The sequence below is a fragment of the Mustela putorius genome, unplaced genomic scaffold, assembly GCF_011764305.1.
Source record: "Mustela putorius furo isolate JIRA1106 unplaced genomic scaffold, ASM1176430v1.1 tig00003988_pilon_pilon_pilon, whole genome shotgun sequence".
NCBI lineage: Eukaryota > Metazoa > Chordata > Mammalia > Carnivora > Mustelidae > Mustela > Mustela putorius.
In genome coordinates this window covers 10,596,622-10,622,606 of record NW_025422127.1, presented here as the reverse complement: position 1 = coordinate 10,622,606, position 25,985 = coordinate 10,596,622, and the positions used below count along the sequence as shown (strand labels likewise).

The 25,985-nt window shown below is 47.3% G+C and overlaps 2 protein-coding genes and 1 non-coding gene across 11 annotated transcripts in view; all 3 read right to left on the bottom strand.

Moving 5' to 3' along the window:
* Positions 1-290: 290 nt before the first annotated feature.
* NOP2 (NOP2 nucleolar protein) lies at positions 291-14,190 on the bottom strand. Of its 2 annotated transcripts, none has more exons than XM_004766694.3 (16): positions 14,043-14,190; positions 13,653-13,762; positions 10,549-10,594; positions 10,296-10,384; positions 9,869-10,044; positions 6,926-6,981; positions 6,647-6,810; positions 6,348-6,547; positions 6,102-6,191; positions 4,953-5,040; positions 4,736-4,876; positions 4,119-4,258; positions 3,905-3,994; positions 3,603-3,725; positions 3,254-3,482; positions 291-1,112 (listed from the first exon to the last, which is right to left on the bottom strand). In XM_004766694.3, the coding sequence occupies exons 2-16, from the start codon at positions 13,756-13,758 to the stop codon at positions 445-447; spliced, it is 2,406 nt and encodes an 801-aa protein (XP_004766751.1). In that variant the 5' UTR covers positions 13,759-13,762; positions 14,043-14,190; the 3' UTR covers positions 291-444. The 2 variants fall into 2 exon arrangements, with proteins under 2 accessions (XP_004766751.1, XP_004766750.1); XM_004766693.3 differs by having other exon boundaries at positions 9,869-10,113; positions 14,043-14,187.
* Positions 14,191-15,094: 904 nt separating this feature from the next.
* CHD4 (chromodomain helicase DNA binding protein 4) overlaps positions 15,095-25,985 on the bottom strand; it is a 29,437-nt gene continuing 18,546 nt past the window's right edge. For 3 of the 8 annotated variants that reach the window (XM_013063551.2, XM_013063554.2, XM_013063553.2), the window contains exons 25-39: positions 24,313-24,493; positions 24,142-24,228; positions 23,967-24,055; positions 23,729-23,862; positions 23,060-23,204; positions 22,782-22,947; positions 22,434-22,531; positions 22,196-22,325; positions 21,518-21,589; positions 21,065-21,202; positions 20,469-20,577; positions 20,225-20,357; positions 16,707-16,905; positions 15,823-15,986; positions 15,095-15,650 (exon numbers count right to left, since the gene is read on the bottom strand). In XM_013063551.2, the coding sequence (XP_012919005.1) occupies positions 15,633-15,650; positions 15,823-15,986; positions 16,707-16,905; positions 20,225-20,357; positions 20,469-20,577; positions 21,065-21,202; positions 21,518-21,589; positions 22,196-22,325; positions 22,434-22,531; positions 22,782-22,947; positions 23,060-23,204; positions 23,729-23,862; positions 23,967-24,055; positions 24,142-24,228; positions 24,313-24,493 (1,863 nt within the window). In that variant the 3' untranslated portion in view covers positions 15,095-15,632. Of the gene's footprint in view, positions 15,651-15,822; positions 15,987-16,706; positions 16,906-17,778; positions 17,888-20,224; positions 20,358-20,468; positions 20,578-21,064; positions 21,203-21,517; positions 21,590-22,195; positions 22,326-22,433; positions 22,532-22,781; positions 22,948-23,059; positions 23,205-23,728; positions 23,863-23,966; positions 24,056-24,141; positions 24,494-25,985 lie in introns of those variants that run through there. The other 5 variants (XM_004766691.3, XM_004766692.3, XM_013063552.2 and 2 more) reach the window with 4 other exon arrangements.
* On the bottom strand, positions 22,617-22,756 carry LOC123389681. The gene has a single exon (XR_006604311.1).

Here is a 25,985-nt window from a genome sequence, read left to right as displayed (position 1 = left end):
TCCTTCAGTATTCCATGGGTTCTGGTGGCAGGATGCCCATCCTCTCTACACCGCTACTGCCCTCCTGTGGTCCCCAGAGTCCGAACACCCTAAGCTCTGACTCCAGGACTCTCCAAGACTCTCCCGCCCTGGACCCTGAGGAGACCAAGGGAGCCCAAGAGCCTGAAATGGATTTCTCAGGATACCACACTGCTTCCTCTCTTCAGAGGGGGCCCTATCCCACCCTCCCACCACTACTTTTAAAGCAGCAAAGCGAGAATCCAGTCCCCTCAAAAAACACACAGTGAACAGAGATTATAAAACGTGTATTAGATTTCACATGCACAATGGGGATGCCAACCTCACAGAGGTAAAAAGTTCCAACCCAATGGAGTGCCTGGGTGGCTCAGTTGGTTAAAAAGTTCCAACCCAGTGCCAACAGCAGTGAGCCATCCCAGTCTAGTTTCAACCATTCATCTTAGACAACACTGGACAACTGCTGCCTCTGGACTGAGATTTCCTCCTCTTTGCTGGTGGGGGCCGGCTGGAACCAAGGAGGGACATGGTGGAAGTCTCAGGTCCCTTGGGGGTGCCATTCTGTTTCTGGAAGGCAGCTCTCTTGGAAGGCAACTGCTGCTTTACGTTCTCAGCCCCTTTGGTGTTTCGAAGGGGCGGATCACAGTCCTCAGGCTTGACAGTGGCCTGGGTCGTGGAAAGGGATAGCACAGGCAATTTGTTGCTGGTGCCCTTAAGAGGACCATTCTGCTTCCGGAAGGCAACTTTCTTGGAGGACAGCAGGGTAGCTGACTTTTGCTTTAGCTTCTTAGTCACCTTTGGTCCCTTCATCACTTCAGCTTCTGGAGCTGGCTGACTACTGTCCTGGACCTTGGAAGGAGCTTGGAACTTTGTGTCACAAGATACAGTGGACAATCCTGAGTCTGTACCTTTGGAGATGCCATTCTGCTTCTGGAAAGAGGCCTTCTTGGGATGTTTCTGTTTCTGCAACTGCTGCTTTGCGTTCACAGCCACTCTTGCCTTCTTGGCAGGCTGGCTGCTGCCCTCAGGCTTGGGGGTCACTTGACCTTTCACCTCAGTCAAGTCTAGGTTTGCAGGGGTAGAATCTCCAGAATTCCCTGGGTTAAAATTAAACATGTGGTTTAAGAAACTGGGCGTCATCACTGAGATTTGATCATTAGTGGAAGAAGTAAGCTGAGGTCTAAGGTAAGGAAAGTGCCTGACTACTGTCAGCCAACGGCGCCCTTGTAGGCAGGTAGCACCTCAAAGCAGACCACCTAGATTCCAATTACTTGGTATCACCTGGCCTTTACCCAAGTCACATTTGAACCTCATAATAAAGAGAAAGGGATTAAAAAAAAAGAGAGAGGGGCGCCTGGGTGGCTCAGCGGGTTAAGCCACTGCCTTCGGCTCAGGTCATGATCTCAGGGTCCTGGGATCGAGCCCAGCATCGGGCTCTCTGCTCAGCAGGGAGCCTGCTTCCTCCTCTCTCTCTGCCTGCCTCTCTGCCTACTTGTGATCTCTCTCTGTCAAATAAATAAATAAATAAAATCTTAAAAAAAAAAAGAGAGAAAGAAGAAGAGATCATTATTCATCCTTGGGCAAGGTTTCCAGAGGAAGCTGTGTCCCCTTAAGGAGGGCAAGTCACAGGAGACTCAGGAGGTAAATCCTGAATAAACGTGAAGTGCTAGGCTTTGTCTTTTTTATTCATTTTTATTTATTTATTTATTTATTTTTGAAGATTTTATTTATTTATTTGACAGAGATCACAAGTAGGCAGAGAGGCAGGCAGGGAGAGGAGGAAGCAGGCTCCCTGCTGAGCAGAGAGCCCGATGTGGGGCTCGATCCCAGGACCCTGAGATCATGACCTGAGCCGAAGGCAGAGGCTTAACCCACTGAGCCACCCAGGTGCCTGGCTTTGTCTTTTTTTTTTTTTTTTTTTAAAGATTTTATTTATTTATTTGACAGAGAGAAATCACAAGTAGATGGAGAGGCAGGCAGATAGAGAGAGAGGGAAGCAGACTCTCCGCCGAGCAGAGAGCCCGATGCGGGACTCGATCCCAGGACTCTGAGATCATGACCTGAGCTGAAGGCAGCAGCTCAACCCACTGAGCCACCCAGGTGCCCTGGCTTTGTCTTTTTTAAAGACAGGATTTTTGGGGGGCCTGGGTGGTTCAGTGGGTAAGAGCCTCTGCCTTTGGCTCAGGTCATGATCTCAGGGTCCTGGGATAGAGCCCCACATCGGGCTTTCTGCTGAGCAGAGAGCCTGCTTCCCCCTCTCTCCACTTGCCTCTCTGCCTACTTGTGATCTCTGTCAAATAAATAAATAAAATCTTAAAAAAAAAAAAAAAAGACAGGATTTTTTTTTTTCATGTGGATTTTGATGAGATGCAAGAAAATTAAGAAGTCACACACACCAACTAGAAATAGGCTAAGAAGGCAAAAATGAGAAAGGACATTAAATACATACTTTTAAAGTTACAGTGGCAAAAAGAAGTTATAGCCAATTTTGTCACTTCTTAAGGTTTCTCTTAACGTTCAGATGTGACTCTAGTGAGGAACATTATTAATAAAGAAAAGAATATGAGGGTGTCAGACTGGTTCAGTCTGGAGAGCATGTGACTCTTGATCTCAAGGTCATGAATTCAAGCCCCACATTGGGAGAGATGACTTGAATAAACTTTAAAAAAAGAAATCAACTCAGTAAGTCACAGTATGTATTCAGAGAAACTTGCCTCTCCCTCTTCCAACTAAACCTAGGGTTCTATCCCAGCATGCAGAACCACCAAGCCTGTTCCAGAAAACCCCACCCTTCTGAGATCCAGGCCAGACTCAAGATGGCTGAGAAAAAGATTTGCAATTAGTGTGATGGGCTCAGAGAACTGCTGATGGTTCTGAAGAGTCTTGTGCCAACCTTGACAATGCTGGACCAGCAGAGGTCTGTTACCAGGAAGGCAGCCCTTGGCCAAACAGGAAAAACAAACCACAACTGCATTGGGAATGCATTTAGTGCTGAAAGACTGCAGCCACTTGGCAGAATCAAGCAAAAGGTCCCCATCTGCACAAGTACTTTCACATATACTCAGATGGGGTCCAGGATCAGGAACGATTCTAATTGGGATGAAAGAAGCCTCTCATCCAAGCATGCAAAGGTGGGATAAGCAAAGCGAAAGTCCCTCCCTTCCCTGCAGTCATATGCCTCCTGAAAGGTGGAAAGGGCAAAGGTGGTGATGAAGGGCAGAAAGAGCAGATCGCTTACCTGTTTGGGATTGGGGGACAGAATTAGAGAATTTCTTGAACTTAGCAATGAAGAAACCATCCATATTGTGGGTGTGAGGGTAAAACCGGCGGGTAGAACGCAAGGTGGGGTGGAAGCGCCTTTCTCGAAAGCGAGTAAAACCCTCCTGGCCAAAGTCTAGACCTGTGGGCACCAACCGAACGTTCCTCTTTTTCAGGGCATAGTCTACTACCCACTCGTTCTCTTCCACCTGAATACGTAGGGGAGGCAGAAAGAGAAGGAAAAGCGGAGCTGGAGCTGAAGGGAGCTCTAAGGGGCAAACACCCTCCTAGCCCTTGTCCCCTCAGCTCCACCACAACAGAGGCCTCACCATAATGGAGCAGGTGCAGTAGACCAGGTAGCCTCCCGTCTTGGACATCGCATTGACAGAGTCAATGGCACTCAAGAGCAACTCCTTCTGAAGGTGAGCACAGCGCAAGATGTCCTTCTCATCCTGTCCCAAGGAAAGACCGATGCAAGGATGTCAAGATTTCAAAAAGACAGCCTCAGGAGAAGAGGTGAACTATTAACTGCTTAGTGTGCTCCTCCACCTCCCCTTCCAGCTCCGGAAGGCCCAGCAGACCTCTCAGCTGTCCCCACCCCCACTCTGGGCCTCACCTCCCAACTCCTCACCTTGTTAGTCTTCACAGCTGGGTCTTTGGAGATGACCCCAGTGCCACTACAGGGAGCATCCAAAAGGACTCGGTCAAAGCCCCCCACCACCTGGGGGAAAAGGGTAGGCTGATTAGGTGTTTTTGGCAATCTGCACTGCACCATTACTTCCTAGGGGCAAGTCTAAACACTGCGAGGTCAGGAAGCAGGAAGACACACAGAGGGGGGGCCACACCTTGGGGAACTGGCGCCCGTCGTAGTGGCTGATAATGGTGTTGGTGACTCCTAACCGGTGCAGATTACCCACGACACTCTTGAGCCGCTCGGCATTGGCATCATTGGCAAGAATCACACCTGTGTTCTTCATCAGCTGGGCTGAAGGCAGAGAGGCACAGAGCTCACCAGCCAGCTCCTCTGCCTCATGTCTGCCAGCCACTTTCTAGCCCAAGAACCCACAGCTGAATTCTCACACCTCTTCGAGGCCATTTCACTCCCAGTAAGCTGCCTCCTGTCTACTGTACAGATCTGTCGACCTGCACCCACTGATGAGCATGCCTGCTGGTGGGTTTGTTATTTGTTACTGAGCATCTTTTGGGTCCCACAGATTAACTTACTTCTTTGAAGCACAGCTGCTACCCCATTTTACAGATGGTAAGATCAGGGGCTTGTCCAAGGCTGTATGGACAGTTGGTGGCACATGGGGCTGAAACCCAGGCCGACTCCACAGCCTGCACTCCTCACCACTCTGAGCTGCTCTGCACTGTTTTCCTGAGCACTTGAGAGTAAGCGACACCATTTACTTCCAGAAGCAGAGAGCCAGATGGCTCCTACCCCTGCCTGCCCACCTCATACCTATGTAGCTGGTCTTTCCTCCAGGGGCACAACACATGTCCAGGATCCGCTCGTGCTCCTGGGGCGCTAAGGCCATGACTGGCAGCATACTGGAGGCTCCCTGAAGCATATAGTGCCCAGCGAGGTACTCGGGGGTAGCACCTGTGGAGGACGACCCATCTGTGACATGCTGGGACAAGGGCAGGGGCAGAAAGGCCACTGGGCAGAAAACACTTACCAATGGGCACAGAAGAATCATATACCACTAGTCCAGTCTTTGACCACTTGCCCAGGGGGTCCAGGTTAACTCCACGGTTAATCAGTGCCTGAACATAAGAAAGATTAAGATTTTAAAACCTCACAGGCTCCTATACCCAGAATGGGTGGGAATATGAAAATGTGGTTCTACTGAGGCCCGTGGCATCCAACTCCCAGAGCTTATAGGTACAACACAATCATCACAGACTCTTGGACCACAGCCTCACCCATACCATCCTCTGATGTCCTCTCTCTTTGCCTCAGGCTCTAACCTAAGGTCTGAACTCAATCCCAATGGAGCAGACTACCAGCTCCCATCCTTCTGTTTCTTGTAACAGAACTCTGATTTTCCAATAGGCTCAGCTCCCTTACCATCCTATAACGTAGCACATGAAAAATCAGAACCAGGTAGGTCAACGTCGCACCCAGAGAAAAGACTATACACGGGCCACACCAATGGCCACAGAACAGCAGGCAGGGTCACCTGGGTGGCTCAGTGGGTTAAAGCCTCTGCCTTCAGCTCACGTCATGATCTCAGAGTCCTGGGATCGAGCCCCCCACTGGGCTCTCTGCTCGGCAGGGAACCTGCTTCCCTTCCTCTCTCTCTGCCTACTTATGATCTCTCTCTGTGTCAAATAAATAAATAAAATCTTAAAAAAAAAAAAAAAAGAACAGTAGGCAGTCTTTAACATGGAGTCCCTGAACCCTTGGAAACGATGAGTTGAAAATACTGTTTGTGCCCGTGCATCATGTCTTTTTCTGGGTGCAGAAATCATAGTTTCACCAGCTCCTCAATGATCTAAAAGGCAGACAACTCCCATTTTGTTCTGAGACAGCAGAAATTTTATCCTGAAACAGTGTCTCAACCCTATTACAGAGAGCACAGGCTGAAGAGACAAGTTTCCCACTTCACAGAGGTCATCCTGGGCCCCAAGCCAGATAAATCCAACATGACCCTAGGCCTTCCTTGGTCTGCCTCTGAATCATGCCTGTACCAAGAACACGTTTACTAAGACCCAACTCCACCCCTCATGCCCCCTCCATCGCCGTCAAAGTGAGAGAGGGGTGTCTCCAGGGTTAGAAGTCAACACCTCCCTGAGATAAACAAATCTCAAAATCCACCCCTCACCTGAGCAAGGTCTCGGCGCCGGGTTTTCAAGGTATTGGTCCTGAGGGTGATGGGCCGAGGTACCTCATTAGCTTCTAAGAACTCCACCAGCTGGGAAAGCAAAATGGCAGCAAGCAAGTCAGGCTGATCAAGGAGCTCAGCCGGATGACAAAAGAGTAAGGAGGCTGACTGTCTTCCTCACACAGTGTCAAATAAAGAAAGTAAGAAAAGAAAAACAGAAAGGGCATTAGATTAGCAATTCAGTACCTCAGATAGAGGGAAGAGGTCCATGAGCTTGCCAAGCAGAAAGTCTCCATAGGAGTAATAAGTAGCTAGATCCTTCTGAAGCCGGTGCAGATACTCAGAACGAGACCGACCCTCCTCCCGCTGAGTCCCAAAATCACGCAGCACTCCTACAATATCCTGGATGCGCTTGTGAATTCGTTGCAAGTCTGGAGCCTGGGCATGTGGATGTGTTAAGGAACTGTTTCAAGATGTCCCAGGGCCTGGAAATACGCTCTCCCAAGCATCTGCTCCCTACCCCTCACCCTGCACTGGAAGGATATCCTGCTCCATCTCCCCAGCAGGGGGCAGCACAAAGGTCTCCTCCTCATCCACATTGATCTGTAAGCCCCCATCTGTCTCGTCATCCTTTTGGGGGCCTGACTCAGGAGATCCTTTCTCCTCTTCCTCCTCCTCCTCCTCAGTCTCCTCTTCACTCCACTGGCCCCTAAAAACAGGTTTAGAAACAGTGATTCATAGATGAAAACAGACACTGGCTCCCCCCTCAATTTCTTCATCCTAGCTGCTGCCTGGTCTCCACCCTAAGAGTTTCCAAAACTTACCCAGCCACAGCTTCCTGGGCCTTTTGCTTCCGAGCAGCCCTCTCAATGGGCAGCAGCTGAAAAAAGAGACAAGGGGCTAGTAATGGAAAGCCTGCCCTTCCACCCTCCCAGGTAGAATTCTCTGTGTTTTATTGTTTCCTGAAGGCAAAAGTAACACCCTTAGAAAAAAGTATGGAACCTAAAGAAGCAAATTTAAGACTGGCAAAATACTGGGCGCCTGGGTGGCTCAGTGGGTTAAGCCGCTGCCTTCGGCTCAGGTCATGATCTCAGGGTCCTGGGATCGAGTCCCACATCGGGCTCTCTGCTCAACGGGGAGCCTGCTTCCTCCTCTCTCTCTCCGCCTGCCTCTCTGCCTACTTGTAATCTCTATCTGTCAAATAAAATAAATAAAATCTTTAAAAAAAAAAAAAAGACTGGCAAAATACTGACCGTTGTTGAAACTAAGTAACAGATTCAAGGCTTTCATAAAAACTTGTCCCGGCTGGCGCAACAAATCAACCAGGAAACGTGAGGGTAAGAGGATGGTGAGAAGAAATTAAGAGACAAAGAGATGGGGGCAGAAGGAACAACGAGGATGATGTCCAACAGTGCCGATTTTATTCCACATCTTACAAGCATTTATAAGGCAGACCACAATAGGAGGAATAATACATCAGTATCTAGTCAGATGGCCACAAGTTTCTATAACAAGTTTACATTAACTACAAGCAAACCACGTGATGCCAGGTAGTCTTGGCTAATGCCATTAGCAAGACAATCAACCAGGGTTATGGGAGGTATAGGAACAACAAGGACCAACTAAGAACTCATGACCCTGACCAAGCTGTTCCCTTCTGTAGGAAGAGCATGTGGGAAGTCACGTAGGCGAGCGCACAACACATAGCACAGACCCTTCCTCAGTGTTACTCAACTTTCCCGTCCTTAATCCCTTGTCAAGCTGTGCGGACTTTATTTTTTTAATTTTTTTTTATTTTTTAAAGATTTTATTTATTTATTTGACAGACAGAGATCACAAGTAGGCAGAGAGGCAGGCAGAGAGAGAGGGGGGAGGAAGCAGGCTCCCTGACAAGCAGAGAGCCCAATATGGGGCTCGATCCCAAGACCCTGGGATCATGACCTGAGCTGAAGGCAGAGGCTTTAACCCACTGAGCCACCCAGGCACCTCAGGTGTCCGGACTTTAAAGGAGACACAAGTCTGGGCCTGATTTGATTCATGACTCCAACCATGCCATAGCCTCCAACAAAAACTCTTCTACTCTTGGGCGCCTGGGTGGCTCAGTGGGTTAAAGCCTCTGCCTTCGGCTTGGGTCATGATCCCAGTCCTGGGATGAGCCCCGCATCAGACTCTCTGCTTGACAGGGAGCCTGCTTCCCTTCCTCTCTCTCTGCCTGCCTCTCTGCCTACTTGTGATCTATGTCTGTCAAATAAATAAATAATCTTTTGAAAAAATAAAATAAAATTGTGATGTGTTTTCAAGTTTGTTTCCTGCCTTTTCTCATTCAAAGATTACCAGCATTTTCATAGACACGACGGCCAAATATTGACTTAGTGTGTAAAGGAATTATAATTTACTTGGGCGCATTTGTGACTTTGGCTGTTTCCAGAGTTTTGGGCATTATCGTCCACAGGGTGCCTGAAAATCTTATAAGAGCAATTCTGTGGAGAAAAGGCAGACTGGGAGAAAGGGTGCAAATGGGAACTTCCTTTTTATACATTACAACCTTGTATCACCTGAGGTTTTCTGTCTTTTTTTTTTTTTAAAGATCTTATTTACTGCTTTATCTGTCAGAGAAAGAGACTGCGTGCAAGCATGCACACGCACAAGCCAGGGGAGGGGCAGGCAGAGGGAGAAGCAGACTCCCTACTGATCAAGGACCTGGATGTGGGACAGGACCCTGGAATCTTCACCCAGGCCAAAGGCAGATGCGTAACCAACTGAGCCACCCAGGTGTCCCTTGCCTGAGTTTTTCTAACATACTCATATGCTAATTGTATATTAATACTTAAAATAGCTTTTTTTAAAAAAAAGCTTTTATTTATTTATTTGAAAGAGATCACAAGTAGGGAGAGAGGCAGGCAGAGAGAGAGGAGGAAGCAGGCTCCCCGCTGAGCAGAGAACCAGATGCGGGGCTCAATCCCACGACCCTGGGCCGACGACCCCGGGCCGACAACCTGAGCCGAAGGCAGAGGTTTGAACCCACTGAGTCACCCAGGCACCCCTAAAATAACTTTTTTTTAAGATTTTATTTATTTATTTGTCAGAGAGAGAGCGAGCGAGAGTGAGCACAGGCAGACAGAGTGGAAGGCAGAGTCAGAGGGAGAAGCAGGCTCCCTGCGGAGCAAGGATCCCGATGTGGGACTCAATCCCAGGACACTGGGATCATGACCTGAGCCGAAGGCAGCTGCTTAACCAACTGAGCCACCCAGGCATCCCAAATAACTTTTTTTTAAAAAAAGTAATCTCTACATGCAACATGGGGCTCAAACTTACAACCCCAAGATCAAGAGTTGTGTGCTCTATCGTGTGCCAACCCGGTGCCCCTAACTTCTTATACCTCAGTAAATAAATCTCTGTCCACATTCTGGATTGTCTTCTGAAACAGAACTACTAGGTCAAAAGGAAGAAACTCTCTAAGGTTCTCAGACAGCAGACACTTCATTAAAAAACATGTGCACATTTCTATTCCCCACAGCAGGGCACTCAAGTATCCACCTGACTAGGTCCTCACCAACACTGAGTGTCCTTGATTTCAAAATGCTCTCGCCCAGTTTTTCTACTCTTGCGAGTATACTAAGCCAACACAGGTGACAAGAAAACAGTGGCAGAAGACAAAAACCCCTTTTCTCTGCTCAGCTTATCCTTGACACTAAGGGATAATCTCAAGGACCTGGAAACACTAAACGGCAAGGACTTTCCTGAATACCCTTAGAGCTAAACCTCACCTCTTCATCTTCATCCTCGTTCTCCGAGTTGGAACCAGCACCATAGTCATCTATCTTATCGGCATCACTGTCCTCGGAGCCCCAGAGGTCCCCTTGGTTCAGCACACCATCCTCTTCAGGTTCTTCCTCCTCCTCTTCCTCCTCACTGCTGAGGGTTGGTGCTGGACGCTTCCTGCCTTGAGTAGCATGAAGTAAGAACTGGGCTCCCTTCTTACCAGGTGTCTGGACAGCTCCTCCAGAGACTCCTAAGGGTTTGAAGAATTCTGGACTGATGGCAGCCACACACACACACTGATGCAGCCTGTACTTTCTACCCTTAGAAATGTCCTCTGGCTGCTTCTTTCACTCCAGAAATGCTCAGCAAGCCCTTCCGTACCCACGGCCAAGAAGATTCCTCATGTAGCACACATCTCCTATATTCACTGACCTTTGGGTAGTTTTCCAGGCAGTGGTTTGGCTCCAGGGAATTTATGTGTCTCAACGGCTTCAGCAGAGCCCAACCTCCTCTTGGCTGCCCTAAAAAAGTGTAAGGAGTTAGGAAATGGAACATACCTCTAGGGCTGCCACAGAAATGAGAGAGACCCCAAAAAGCCCCTCCCATCAGTATGAGCACATGTGACTACATGACTAAAGATGAGCAATCCCAATTTAATCTATGGAAGTCTGGACATAACACTCACCTTTTTCGAGCACGACTAGACAGCCTCTTAGAATTTTCATCCCCAGCTGTGTTTAAAAAAAAAAAGCAAATAGTACATCACAAGGAAAATGAAAAAGAACATTAGAAAAGAAAAGTGGGGAAAGAATTAATATACTAATTAAAAGGAGATTATAACTTGCTCCACAGATCTTTACAAGGAGCTGAATGACAAGTGTAAAAGAGATGCTCACTATGTGGTTGTTCATCAACCAAATCTGAACTGGGCCTCCCTCCAGACTTTTCATTTCAATAAACAGCAATACTATAATCCTGGTAACAACAGAGACTCAAAATTCATCTTTTCTCTCTGGCCTTGGACCTAGTGACCTGGTTGGCAGCAACATGGCTAAACCCACCAAGAAGGTCTGAATCGGTGATGGGTTGGTAAATATGGGATCCGTTAGGATTCCTCCCTCAGGAAAATGGTGAAGACAAACTGAAATAACCCACCATGCCAGATACACTTGCTCCTTCTGCAGCAAAACCAAAATGCAACGACTGAGCTATGGTGGGCACCTGGGTCACTCAGTTGGTTAGGCATCCGACTCTTGATTTTGGATCAGGTAGTGATCTCAGGGTCATAGATTCTCTCTGTCCCTCTCTTTCTGTGCCCCCCTCTTGCATTCTAAAATAAATAAATAAAATCCTCAAAAGAAAAGGACGCCACCACATACTGAGCTATGGGTATTTTGCACTGTGGATCCTGCAAAAAGATGGGAGCCAGCGGTGCCTGGACCTACCCCACCACTTTTGCTGCAGCAGTCGACTCTGCGATCAGAAGACTGAAGGAATTCAAAGACCAGCAGAACTTCCACCATTTCAAACATTGCTAAGTCTATGATAAATGGATTTCCGTTAACAAACAAAATTGTTTTTTCTTCTGCTTTCCTCTGCTCTCAACTTAATCAGTAATCGACCACAGATTTTTACCTTTATAACTGCTGTTTTCCATACATTCTCCAAGAAATAAAAAGCTTATCAAATCTCAGCCCTGTCTCTTACATGGCCAACTTGCTTAACCTCTGAGCATTCATTTCCTTAACAATGTCTCTCTCACAGAGCACCAAGAGAATGAGGTGACACAATGGGTCCAAAGGATTCAGTATAAAAGATTTATATTTTAGAGTAAGAGAGTGTGCAAAGCAGGGGAAGGGTTAGAGGCAGAGAATCCTCAAGCAGACTTCCCACAGAGTGCAGAGCCTAATACAGAGCTTGATCCCACAACCCTGAGATCATGACCTAAGTCCATATAAAGAGTCCAACACTTAACCCATGAGCCACCCAGGTGCCCAGTGCCCAGCACTTTGTAATATCTCAAAAACCTGCATCTTCTATCTAATTAATGCCCAAGACAAACTACCTGTCCACTCTTCTCTCCCACCCAGCCTTCCATGCACTAGACTATTCAGCATATGGGAGCCAGATCTGTGTCTTCCCCTGCCCTCCTCCTCCACAATGCTGGTGATGGTGACTGGTCTGTTCCCTTCCCAAATTCCACTTACTAAAATGTCAGCCATTTTCTAAAACCAGATTAAAATATTTTTAAACTCCAGCACCTGGGTGACTCAGGTCATGATCCTGGGGTCCTGGGATGGAGCCCCACATCCGGCTCCCTGATCAGCAAGAAGCCTGCTTCTTTCTCTCCCTCTGCCCCGCCCCCTGGCTTGTGCTCTCTTGAATAAAAAAAAACTTTTCGGGGCGCCTGGGTGGCTCAGTGGGTTAAGCTGCTGCCTTCATCTCGGGTCATGATCTCAGGGTCCTGGGATCGAGCCCCGCTTTGGGCTCTCTGCTCAGCAGGGAGCCTGCTTCCTCCTCTCTCTCTGCCTGCCTCTCTGCCTACTTGTGATCTCTCTCTGTCAAATAAATAAATAAAATCTTTAAAAATAAAAAAAAAAAAATTAAAAAAAAAAACAACTTTTCAAACTCTGTGTAGATTCTCCACTAACCTCCTTCAGTGTTAAACTGCACCTTTCCTTGCATGGGTATTTGGGTCTCTGCTACATTATCCCTAATTTCTAAGTGCTGATGACAGTGAGTGTTTCATTCATACTTAAGTATTTTTTAAAAAGATTTTTATTTATTTATTTGACAGACAGATATCACAAGTAGACAGACAGTGGGGGGGGGGGTGAGTAGGCTCCCAGCTGAGCAGAGAGCTCGATCCCAGAACCCTGGGATCATGACCTGAGCTGAAGGCAGAAGCTTAACCCACTGAGCTACTCAGGTGCCCCAATACTTAAATATCTTTTTAATTAAAAAAAAAAAATTTTTTTTTTTGGGACGCCTGGGTGGCTCAGTTGGTTAAGCAGCTGCCTTCGGCCCAGGTCATGATCCCAGCGTCCTGGGATCGAGTCCCACATCGGGCTCCTTGCTTGGCAGGGAGCCTGCTTCTCCCTCTGCCTCTACCTGCCACTCTGTCTGCCTGCGCTCACTCTCGCTCCTCTCTCTCTGACAAATAAATAAATAAAATCTTTAAAAAAAAAAATTTTTTTTTTGTTTTTTTGAGACAGAGTAAGCAGGTGTTGGGTAAGTAGAGGGAGAATATTTTTTTTTTAAATATTTATTTATTTATTTATTTATTTGACAGAGATCACAAGTAGGCAGAGAGGCAGGCAGAGAGAGAGAAGGAAGTAGGCTCCCCCGCCAGGCAGAGAGCGCGATGGGGGACTCAATCCCAGGACCCCTGGGATCATGACCTGAGCGGAAGGCAGAGGCTTTAACCCACTGAGGCACCCAGGCGCCCTAGAGGGAGAATCTTAAGCCGACTCCCCATGGAGTGGGAGTGAGAGAGGGACTCAATCTCAGGACCCTGAGGTCATGACCTGAGGTGAAATCAAAAGTGAGATGCTTAACCCACGGAACCATCCCGGTGCCTCCATTCATACTAACTTTCTAGTAACTCATACAATATACTCTGGTTTCTCTTCAAATGTATAACCTTATAACTCATTCAAAGAAAATTCCACTCCAACACAGTAAAGTGTACAAAGAAACTAAAAACGGAGGAGCACGTGATACAGATGAAACAATGATGCAAAACCTGGAGAACTGGGTGGGGGCTGGGAGGGCACGCCTAACCCTTACCTGCAGGTAAGAACCTTGCCAGTTCAGTCTCAGCACCCTTTTGTTTCCGGGCCTTACGGCCCGGCCCGCGCTTCTCCTTCTTCGTAGGGTCCAACTTGCGCCCCATAGTACTGGACAAGAGAAAAACGGGAGAGGATAGAGTCACGCGTGTGGGAAAGGGGAACGGACACCGCAGACTCAGCGTATTAGAATGGGAAAGAGAAGCGCTTCGAACCTCGACTCAGCACCCCCCGATGCCCACCATGGTATGACCAAAGCTCCACTCCACGCTCCAGCCGGCCTTTGGGTCCCACGCCATTTGCATTGCGTCCGCCTCCCAACGCCCCAGCCTGGATCGGTGCAGACACCCGTCCCCGACTTCTTCCACGCCCACCCAAAGCCTCGGCTCACCTGAAATAGGGTCCAGACACAAGACGCCCGCTCAGTAAGCGGCGAAACACTCCACGTGCACGCCGAGGTTAGGGTCCGGACACCACAGGCCGAGGAAACGTTTCACGCAGGCGCACAGAGGCGCGCTCGTCTCGCGCCCCGCCTCTTCCGGTCGCTTTTAAGTGGCCGCAAACCCGGAACGAACGCTCGCTTGAGACGCGCGCTGGGCTGGCGGCTGGGACGCTGGAGATTGGGGGGCGGACCGCTTCACTCACTCCCCCAGGGCGGAGAAAGCAACGACGACAAAACCGTTTCCAACTTCCCCGCCTGTCCCGGAAAGCGTTTGGGTTCTTGCCTCACTGCAGACTTCAGTGGGATAAACTGGTACCTAAGATCGCGGCCTTCCTCCTGACATGCTCCACCCTACATCGTCTCAAGATCATGGAATCCCAGGACATTCTCCTTCTCCCAACCCTTTCATTAGGGAACCCGATTCTTCGGCCCTACAGACCCCTGCTCAGCCCATCAAGTAAGTTCTCTGCCTGGCTTCCCATCCCTGGAGGCTGGAGGAAGACCTCCTGTGTCTTAATTTCACACAAGCTAACGAACAACTCCAGCCCTCCAAATCAGCACTAAGGCGGTGCTCAGTAGCTGTTAAAAACTTTTCCAACCGCGTTACTAGTTCTATCTTCACAACTCTATGAGGAAGGGCTATTTTATGAGAAATCTACAGCCCAGATAAGCTAACTTCCTAGATCACAAAGCCATTAAACAGTGGTACAGGTATGCACCCAGGCGTAGTTTTGGAGCCCCTCACTTTCCAGGTGGTGGGACCCTTGGTCCAGAGCATGCAAGACATGTGCACACACAACATGGCTCCTCTGTAGGGCACTGGAACAGAAGGGAACCCCCCTTCGTTTTCAGATACACATTCCCCAGCGCTGCTGTCATACACACTCACCCACCTGCACCTACACCCACACTGAACCAGAGCACTAAAATACAAGGAAACTTTTATTTTCAATTTTCATCAAGAAATTTGCTGTGGTTTTTTATGCTTTTGGTTCTTTTCCTTTTTTTTTTTTTTTTTTTTCCAACTTTATTTCATTCTAGCTGCTCAGTGGCTGGAGCCGCTGGGTTCCTGGTATTAAAAAGATGCCAACAGAGGTAGCTGTGTCTCGCCCAGGGGCCCGGCCCACTCTGAATACCCCCAAAAAGGAGAAAAGAAAACACAAAGTAAACCAACAAAATAAAACCAAAAGGAAGAAGAAATTCAGATCATTTTCTTCAAGCCTGGCGGGAACCCACAACAGTTTGTGTGTAACAGTTTGTGTGTTACAGTGGGGAGAAGCCAGGGCCCAGAAGGCGGCCAGCCCGCCAGCTCCCTGCAGATGGCGCCGGCGCTACTGCTGCTTGTCTCTCCAGCAGGAAGGGCACCGGTGCCCCTCGATCCCTCCCCTTCCCCAGTGCGCTGGGGGCTGTTCCTTTACAACATGGAAGATGGGGCAGAAGGAAGGAGAGGGTCTCTCAGGCCCCAGGGGAGAAGCTGGGCAAGGGAAAATGAGGAAGGTCACTGCTCAGCGGTGGAGGTGGTATCATCGATCCCAATCTTCACTGCTGTTGGGCCACCTGTAGGAAAAAGAGCCAAGGAAGTCAGAATCCCAAACCACAGGAAACCGCCCAATCCCAGGAGAACTCCCTGGTAAGACCCCACCAGTGTAAGAAACAACTCGGGGCAGAGAGCGAAGTTACAAGTCCCAGAATGGCTCTGCTGAAAGCCAGCCAGAAGAAAAAGGTCTACCTGCTGTGGAGTAGGTTCAGGTGCTCGGTTTGCCAGACGGCTGAGGATGTTACGCTCTGACATCTGTAGCCTCACGGCAACTGGGGGAATCCGGGCAATAGTAGCTGGGAGTCGAGTCACATCGGCTTTCATGTCACTCAGCAGTTCTTCTAGCTGTTTCAGAACTGCAGAGGGGGAAAAAAAAACAGGTGGTGAGCTGTGGTGGTCAAGGCTAAGATTCTTCTTACGGAGAGAACCCAGCCCCTCATTACTTCTCAGTGACCCAGCAAGTGATATGCTGGAGTGCTGCGGTATTTTTTGGCCACTGAGTCACCTGACCTGCCTCGGCCACACTCACATTCCTCCTCCTCCTGTTACAGTTCCAGCTGTCCATGATGCTATACAGTGTTACACCCCCTAATCCTCACTGTACCTTGCCCCCTACAGTCACTATTTTCTCCCCTCCTTGAAAGATTTCCGTTGTTCCCTTTTCTCACCATTTTTGCTTTCAGAGCCGTCTTCTCCTTCCTTTGAACCAGCCTTCTTTTTCTCATTTCACCCTCCACCCACCCTCAGCATTTAATTAGAAATGTTGAAAGGGGTCTAGAATTTGGGATCTGAAATTACCAGAAGTTACCTCTACAGTATCCCAGATAGCACTGTATTATTCTGCTTTGCTTTCCATCTCCAAGAACTTGAATACATTGAGTCAAAAGAGGCAAAGAACTACTGTCTTCGATTGCCTCTAAGACATTAGCTTTCCGAGGAAGAAGGCAAAGATCCCCAGCACATCCTAAGTGCCCAGACAGGGGCTCTGAAGAAGGTTTGGAAATCAGAAGTAACTCTCTGTTGGGGACAGGTAGCAGAGGAAGGCTGAGTCAGCAGGAGGCAGGGGAGCCACTGGCTACCTTTGTGCAGGACCGCATTGGCTGGCTTGTTTCCTGCCATTGACTCCTTGGACAGGTGCTGGTGACTCTCCGCCAAACACTCCACCTCAGCAAAGCGTGTGTTTAGGGCCATGGAGGGGTGAGAGGGGTCCTCTGACATGTTCAGGTAAGCTGCCCGACGCAGCTGTTCCTCGATCACCAGGGCTTGTTCTAAAAGCTGGAGAAGGATGAAGAGGAGAGGGGAGTTGCACGGACACTTGCTTTGCTTATTTCTGATAGGTCTCTCCCAATCTATGAAGAACCCTACCGAAGGCTCCCCAACACCCGAGCCCTTCAACATCACGTTACTTTGTTTACTCCCATTTGCAAGTTTATGTTTTTAAAACTCTTTGCCCTTATGGACTCGCTTATACAAAAATGATTAAAATTTCAGTCTAGAATACAGATCGTATATAAAAAAAGTATTATCTTAAGTAATTGTACCTCTCAGATACTGTTAACATGTTGAGGTTTTCTCTTGCATCTAGATTTTTTATGTAGCTGAGATCACTCTACATACCTGTTGTGTTTTCACTCTAAGTTCCGTATTAAAAACTTCCTTTGTTATAACTGCCCTTCATAAAAGATGATTTTTATGGTTGCGTGGTAGTCCATCTTATGGATTTACCTACCACATCGTATCATTTGAGTTGTTTCACTTTTTAAAAGTACTTCTGTTGCTTCTTTTCTTTTGATTATCTCATTCCCGGTCCTTCCTTTCTCCAACAGACAATGCTTCTACTATACCTACTGTGTGGCCTTGTGCAAATGTTCTTGAAGACTGAGTTTTGTTTCGTGTGCACATTTCTAACTTTCAGAATGTTGTTCTGTATACATAAAAAGCCTCTTACTCCTTTTCCCACTTCAGATCTTTTCAGAACGTTCAATTTATGTTGTTGTAACACATCTATTTTGTTCCTTCTGTTGCTTAAAATGCTCCATGATGCGAATCCACATTCTACCCAGCCACACTCCCAGTTGATGTCCCAGGCAAACATCTAGGGTACCTCTGGGCCCCACCCCCCAAAATCATACTGCAATGAACACTTACACATGTCACCTGACGGAGCTATGTAAAAGGTTCTTTGCAATATATTCCAAGAGACAGAATGTTGATTCAGAAGTTATAAGACTTAATTTGCTCAAGTATCCATCCACTGCTTCTTAAAGACAATAAAGCCATTAGGGGTCAGGAAATAGGACAGTATGAGAATAATGGGCTGTTGTTTCTGCACAAGATGTGCTCCACTGAGCAGAGTAATTTCTCCCCGGACTGACCAAGCATCTACTTTCGATCTACATACCCTGTCTCCTTCACCAACTGCCTCCTCCTGTCCCAAACTATGAGCCTTCTCCAGGACCATCAAGCCCTTGGCTTGCTGCTGTTCTTTTAAAGCACTCCCTTAAGTGATTTCTCCTCTCCCAGTTCAGCCAGCCCCTCTGTGCAAAGGATCTGATACTTTCTGAACCTGTATTTCAAGCACTGAGTGTTCTGATCCCACTCATGTAGTTGATCACTCTTTGATCCTACTTGTTTATGGTGTGGGGGGGAAGGCAGTGGGAGGATATTAGTTAAGACTATTCTGCTCCCTCTCCTCACTTCCCTGATCTGCCAATGATAATTTTTTTCAGTGACTTGGGCTCAAAAGTTTAGTTTTGTATCTCAAATCCATTAGTAGTCAAATCATTAGTCCATAAACTATGGCCTGTGGGCCAAATTTGGCCCACCATCTGTTTTTATATAGCCCAAGAGCTAAGAATGTTTTGGGGTTTTTTGTTGTTGTTGTTTACATTTTTAAATGGATGGAAAAAATAAAAATAGTTTGTGACACTTTACAAAAAATATATGAAGTTCAAATTTTCTTGTCAACAAATAAGTTTTATTGGAACACATTCATACTTCTTCTTTTAGAACCTGCGTCTGCTTGTACACTACGACAGAGTATTTCCAACATGTGTGTCCCACAAAGCTTGAAAGAGTTATCTGGCCTTTTAATAGAAAAGGTTTGCTGACTCTACAACACAGCAGTAAATCTTATCAATTAGTTGGTATTTTGTCTCCTTTACCTTATCCTTTTCATTTTCTAAAACCAGCATCACAGGCCAGCCCTTACTACCTCTCTTGACCATAGCATAGTTCTACAATCTCATGAGTGTTCTGTTTCCATTTCCCTTGGTCGTAGTGTAAAGTCCAAACACTTATCTGGTGTCAAAAACCTACCTACTAATCTCTAGCCCTTACCTCACTCTCTAATCTACCTGCCACCATCACCTAACACTAGTGTTTTCTACAGCCCAACTGGGCTACCAGCTGCTTCCAAACACCCTAAGTTCTGTTGCCCTTGGTCCTTTGCCCTGCTTAATCTTGTTGGTTCAAACTACCTTCTGCTTCTATCCAGCGATCTCTAGGACATTAATCAAAACTTCATTCCAATGCCATCTTCCATGAAGCCATTTGGGAGCTCTCTCCAGGCTCCCCAAATTCCCCTTGGAGAACTCACCTATGGATCTCTCCTAATACACAGAGTGGCATGCATTTGCTCACACATTTGCCTCTACCTTAAACCAAAAGCTCCCTGACAACAGGCACCATGCTTTCTTTGTCTTTGTATCCTTATGTTACTCACTGCTTGGCACATGATGTACATTTCTTATTCCCCCAGTGACACTCAGCTTAAATCTCACATGTCTTGTCTTCATGGTATCCGACTCTGATGGTCTGCACACAAGCTGCCCTCAACATGCATTTGCTGAATTCCAGACTGAGACTCCCCTCAGTCCTGGGTTTACTAACCCTGGTGATTCTGAGACAGAAGCTCTACCTTTGCATCGCCTCTTTGCATCCACCCAGGGGCTCTCAAACCCAGAAAAAAGTACCACTAGCCCACAACAGCCCTCCCTCTTCAGAGATCTAATTCGATCCCACCTCTGTATCTTTCCTGAACACACTAACCTACAGGGATTCCCCTCACACACCCACTGCACGGCTGCGTCACTTATTAGGTTTCATTTATTTAAGTAGGCTCCATGCCCAGTGTAGGGTTCACACTCACAACCCTGAGATCCACAGTTGCATGCACTACTGAGCCAGCCAGACACCCCTTCACCTGTCTCATTCATTAGGCATGTTCATCTTCCACCCTTAAAGAGCTGGTTAATTTTCAACTCTGTATGTCTTGATTTCTTTTCTTTTTTATATTTATGTATTTATTTTATGTAATGTCTACCCCCAACACGGGGCTCAAACTCATACCCTGAGATCAAGGGTGTCATGCTCTCCAGACTAAGTCAACCAGGCACCCCTTCATGTCTTGATTTCGAAAATTTAAGATACTTGGGAGCAAAGCCTCTCACAGAACACCAAGAGTTAAGTCAAATACGCAGGAGCAGACACTAAACAGCACCTCTGCATGAACAGACTCCCTCCCTCCTCTATAGTCCCTTCTGCACTTCAAAGGCTGTCACTTTAACACCGTATTCCTCCCCATCCTGCTCACCTTGAACCTTCGGGCTAGAAACTTATTCTTGATCTCTAAGAAATTGCCACGATTCATTTCACCCTTGAAAGGCTCATTGAGGATAGCATAGCGTGGGTCATTCTGGATGTCCTGCCACCGGGCATAGCCATGGCTATTGGAAAGTTGTTCAGGAAAAACAAAACAAGCCAGGGAGGAACCTCACACAGTAGTACTGTCAGAGCCCTTCACCAAGAACCTCAGCCCAGACTCAGGCAAAGGATACTTTATGATGCCAGCCAGCAGCCAGTAGTCATGCCGCCGATGCCAGATCTCATAAGTCTTCTTGGTGACAGTGGCTGCCCGCTCCTCATTCTGCCAAAGGGAGTGTAACTCTGAAGAGGAATGTGGGGAAGGTTGGGGAGAAAAAGAAAGGCAATATCTGTAAGAATTCCAAAAGCTATGTATTCCTGTCCCCACAGATGCCATCTTTTCTTTCCCCTTTTTTTTTTTTTTTTTTAAGATTTTACTTAAATTTTTGACAGACAGAGATCACAAGTAGGCAGAGAGAGGCAGTGGGGGAGGGCGGAGCAAGCTCCCTGCCAAGCAAAGAGCCCAATGTAGGGCTCAAGCTCCCAGGACCCTGAGATCATGACCTGAGCTGAAGGCAGAGGTTTATTAACCCACTGAGCCACCCAGGCGTCCCTCACAGATGCCATCTTAGGAGCACACCTCTGGCTTTCTAACACAGAGACAGGAGAACGTGCAACCAACTTGGCAGCCCCTTCATCTGGGAGATGAGGCTTTGTACCTTGGCTGCAGACTAGAACCCTAATTTCACTTCAGAACCCTCTAACCCCACTTGGCCCCTCGCTGTCATACCAGTAAAACCACCATCTGCGATGTTGAACATGAAACGCTGTTTAATATTTTTCTTCTGCTTCTCATCATTCAGGTCCTTGGGGGTCTCTCCATTCTGAAGCATCACCTCTTTTTTCTCTTCTTCTTCTTTCTTCTCTTCTACAGATATGCGGGGGAAAAAAGTCAGCTCCAGGCAGAAGCATAGCACTATGGCCCTTACCCACAGCATTCTACACTTTCAGTATCCAGCCACCTCCACCCTCTCTCCACACAGGTATTTCTCTAACCCAGAAAAAGGCGCCACTGGCCCATAATAATCATACGAAGGGACAGATGGGAGTCTTTTAACTTGGGATAAAATAGCTCTTGGGGTGTGGATGGGGAGAAGTCAGGGGGGTGGTGTCCCAGAGATAAAGTCCTTGCATCTAGTTTTAGAATCCTTTTTAATCACAATCAGCTTCTCCAAAAACCCACCTTTGTCCTCTACCACAATGGGGGTCAGATCTACTGCTGACTTCTCCTCTACCTTCTCCACGTCAGCAACACCTGGAGGGAAGAGATGGCATTGAGAGTGTATAAAGAAGGGTCTGGGGTGCCTGGCTGTCTCAGTAGGTAGAGCGCAAGACTCTCCTATCTCAGGGTTATAAGTCTGAGCCCCAAGATGGGTGTAGAGGTTACTTAAAAATAAAATCTTGGGAAAAAAAAAAAAGAAAGGAAAAAAGAAGAATGTTCTCCTCCATCCCACATCATAGGCAACTGGAACAATCTTAACCCTAAATCTCAATGAAAAATGTCATGAAAGATGTCTTAAGGGATTAAAACCCTCAATTTAAAATCAGGGGTGCGGGGCGCCTGTGTGGCTCAGTGTTAAAGCCTCTGCCTTCGGCTCAAGTCATGATCCCAGGGTCTTGGGATCGAGCCCCGCATCGGGCTCTCTGCTCAGCAGGGAGCCTGCTTCCCTCTCTCTCTGTCTCTGCCTGCCTCTCTACCTACTTGTGACCTCTGTCTGTCAAATAAATAAATCTTTAAAAAAAAAAAATCCGGGGTGCAGGATTCTCCAGTGTATTACTTCCTCCTGACAAGTCCTTAGCCCAGCTAGAAGTCTAGGAGTTTCACAGGGATCTGGATGCAAGAACTTGAAAATGTGGATACCTTTGGGCTCTGTTTCCATCGGTTCCTCTGTTCTCTCCTTCACCTCTGCCTTTTCTACTTTCTCCTCTCCCTCAGGAGGTTCAACAAGGACTTTTTCATCTTCTGAGGCAGGGGCAGGGGGTTGTGTACACTTCAAAGGAAAAAATACAGAAGTTGAGGCAGATAGGCCAGCAACCGAAAGGATGAATGGGCTTACCCATTCATCCTCGGTATGGCATCTAGTCACCCCAGCTCTTACCTCAACAGTGGCCTCTGGGGCTGCAGACTTAACCTCCTTTTCTCCTTCTGCACTCTCTTCTTCTTTGAGGCTATTCTCCTCTATTTTTATCCCATCCTCTGCAGACCAGGAGAAGACAATTAATTAGGAAGAAGGTTCTAAATCAGAGAGAAGGTCATGCCTTCTCAGTTGGTCTCATCTTAAATTGTCCTCTCGTGCCTTTAAGAGCCAGCCCTACTCTTAGGACGGCTCTCCTAAACTGAGAGGGAGACTGCTGTGTGTCCTGCCAGACTCCCCTGTCAGAGCTGAGAACAGGAGAGCAGAAAAAGCACTGGCAAGGACAGAAAAGGACAATACAGGCAGACTTACCAGCAGGTGGGGCAGGTGCAGGGGTATTGGGTTGTGTATCTCCTGGAGTGGAGGGTGTAGGAGTCTTTGGAGAAGGAGACCCTGGCTGGGACATTTTCTTGTTTTCTTCTACTTCAGCAAGTTCAGGCATGCTCCAGCGCCCATTGACATGTTCAAACTCCTGAACCTGTAGCAATGGGACAAGAAGGTGAAGACCCGATTCCAGCTCTGGGCTCCTTTCCTGTTGGCCCTCCAGTTTCCCCTAGGAACTGAACAAGGCAGAGAGGCTCAGGGCTCACCTTCTTTCGAATCAAGGACATGACACCAATCCTAGTAAGGACATGCTGGCGAGACAGGCCTTCTCGGGGGACACCATCAGCAAAGGTCTCAGCCCCATCTGCTCCTGGCTCACATAAATGTCTCATGAAAAGAGATACATAAGCCCTGTAGAAAAGAAGTGAGGAATGAGTTAAACAGCAATCAGGCCAACTCCTAGATGAGATCTTTCCCACTTATCCTAGACAACAACTCTGGCTCCATCTTGACATAAAGCCTGTCATTGCACTGAAGACCGGCTCTCCAGATCCCACAGCATGCCCTAGGTTCCCCTCCAGGGAAGCTACCAGCACAAAGAATCCTATTACTAACAGCTACTTCTGCCAACCTCAACAGAGGAAGCTGCCAATTCCCCTGCAGAGCCTGGACTCATACCATGGATTGACCAGAGATCAAAAGCTCTTGCTTGGGGCGCCTGGGTGGCTCAGTCAGCTAAGCATCTGCCTTCAGCTCAGGTCATGATCCCAGGGTCCTGGGATCGAGTCCTGCGTCAGGCTCCTTGCTCTCTCTCACTCTCTCTCTGTTGTTATCTGTCCCTCTCTCTCTCTCAAATAAATAAAATCTTTAAAAAAAAAGATTAAGAAAGAATAAAAGCTCTTGCTCTACATTATTCATTCCATCTCTCAACTTACTTGAACTCTTTCTCTGATTTGCCTCGCAGATCTCTCACAAGCCACTGGGTGGTAAAAGCATCCTGAGGAGGCATCCCATATCGCATAATTGCATTAAGAAAGGCTTTTCGCTGACGAGCATTAAAACCAAGTACCTGGAGAAAGAAGGAGCGTAGGTGAGAGGGAGCAGGCCTTATTCCATCAAAGACCAAATATCTAGCACTCACCCAACCCCTCCTTAGACTCAAAGGACACTTACTTCAATATTTCCACCAACACGGGCCAACAGAGGAGGCAATGGCTTATCTTTATCATTCCGCAGGCCCTTACGACTGGGCCTGCGGGGAGCTGCAAGAAGAGAAGAATGCATGAGTGACATTGGAAAGAGTGTTAAAGCGATATTTAAAAAGCCAGCAGAAAGGCACAGCTCTCACCTTCTGAACGTTCATCAAAGTCTTCATCACCTTCCTCTGAGGCCACTGAATAATCGGACTGGTTGTCGGACTGGTCGTCCTGCCAATCTGGAGGGAGAGAGGGCAGATGAGCGGGGCCCACTGCTCTAGTGGAACGGCCCATGGGTGGGGGGCGGGGCCGGCCACACACACCTCGGTCCTCCTGGGAGCCATCATTGTAGTTGACCTGTTTACGGATTCTTTTTCCTTTGCCCAGATTTCGGGCTAGATCTTCTTGCTGCTGCTCATAATGGTGCCGCAGCAATTTCTCCCAGTAGTCAGGATCCACACTTTCTTCCTGTTTTATGATTTCTCGTTCTACCTCCTCTTCCTCCTGGGACAGAGGGAGGGCCAGGACTCAGGGCTGCTGAAGTCAGCACCACCAGCTACCCTTGGTCCTCACAGTTCCCATTCTGCTAGCTCCTTTTCAGGACTGAACCCTGAAATACTTAGCGTGCCTGCTTGGACCTAAGAACTTAAAAATAAATTTAGTTGACAGGACATGGCTCCTCATAATTACGTACGGATTAGCAGTCAATGTAACTAAAGAAAAACATGGGATGACGCTGTTATCACAAGAGAAGAATAAAGAGACAGTCTGCTTTCTTCTAACCCCTTTGACACCTATGCAGTTGGGAAATAGAAAAATGTAGAAAAGAGAGGTTAGATAGCAAGGCAGTACAGAAGAGCTTCTGAAATGCTGCAAAATATTTCATAAGACATAAAGTAGAAGGGCCATAAGCTCTTCTGTTCTTCACAACTTCATAAAAGTTTGCCAACTGTGAGCAAAAAAATCCAAATTATACACATATATCCTCTCATATCCCAGTAATGTTTATGTTCCTCTGGAAGTCTTATATTTTTTTTAAACACTTCAGGACCAGTAACTGATTCCAAATCCCTTACATTAGAACTAAACCACTACTAACAACATAAAAGCAGAAACAACCTAAATGTTCATCATTATGGAACAAAATGAATAAATTTCTGGTGGTATGAGTGGCCAAAATGGGTGAAGAGGGTCAAAGGTACAAACTTCCAGTTATAAACAAGTCCTGGGAATGCAACACACAACATGGTGACTACAATTAGTAACACTGTATTGCACATTGGAAAGTTGCTCAAAGTAGATCCTGAAAGTTCTCATGACAAGAAAAAAAATGTGTTAAGTATGCATGGCGACAGATATTGACCAGACTTATCATGGTGATTTCACAATATATACAAATATTGAATCAATCCATTGTATACTTAAAACAGTAATGTTTTCTGTCAATTACACCTCAATTTTAAAAAGTAAGTAAGTTAGGGTACTTCCAAACAAGGATATATTATGCAGCAAGAAAAAAGGGAGAGGAGCCTGGCTGGCTCAGTCAATATAGCATACAACTCTTAAATCTCTAAATTGGCAAGTTTGAGCCCCACAGTGGATGCAGAGATCACGTAAAAAAATATTTAGGGGCACCTGGGTATCTCAGTTAGGTGTCTGCCTTCGGCTTGGGGCCCAATCTCAGGGTCCTGGGATTGGTCTGGGCCCTGCATTGGGCTCCTTGTTCAAAAGGGAGTCTGCTTTTCCCTCTCCCTCTGCAGGTCCCCCTCTGCTTGTGCTCTTCCTCTCATTCTCTCTCTCACACTCTCTCTCCCTCAAATAAATAGATAAGCTTTTTAAAAAATGAAATCTAGATTACCTGGGTGGCTCAGTCGTTAAGCATCTGCCTTTGGCTCAGGTCATCATCCCAGGGTTCTGGGATCGAGCCCCGCAACCAGGTCCCTGCTCAGTGGGAAGCCGGATTCTCCCTCTCCCACTCCCCCTACTTGTGTTCCCT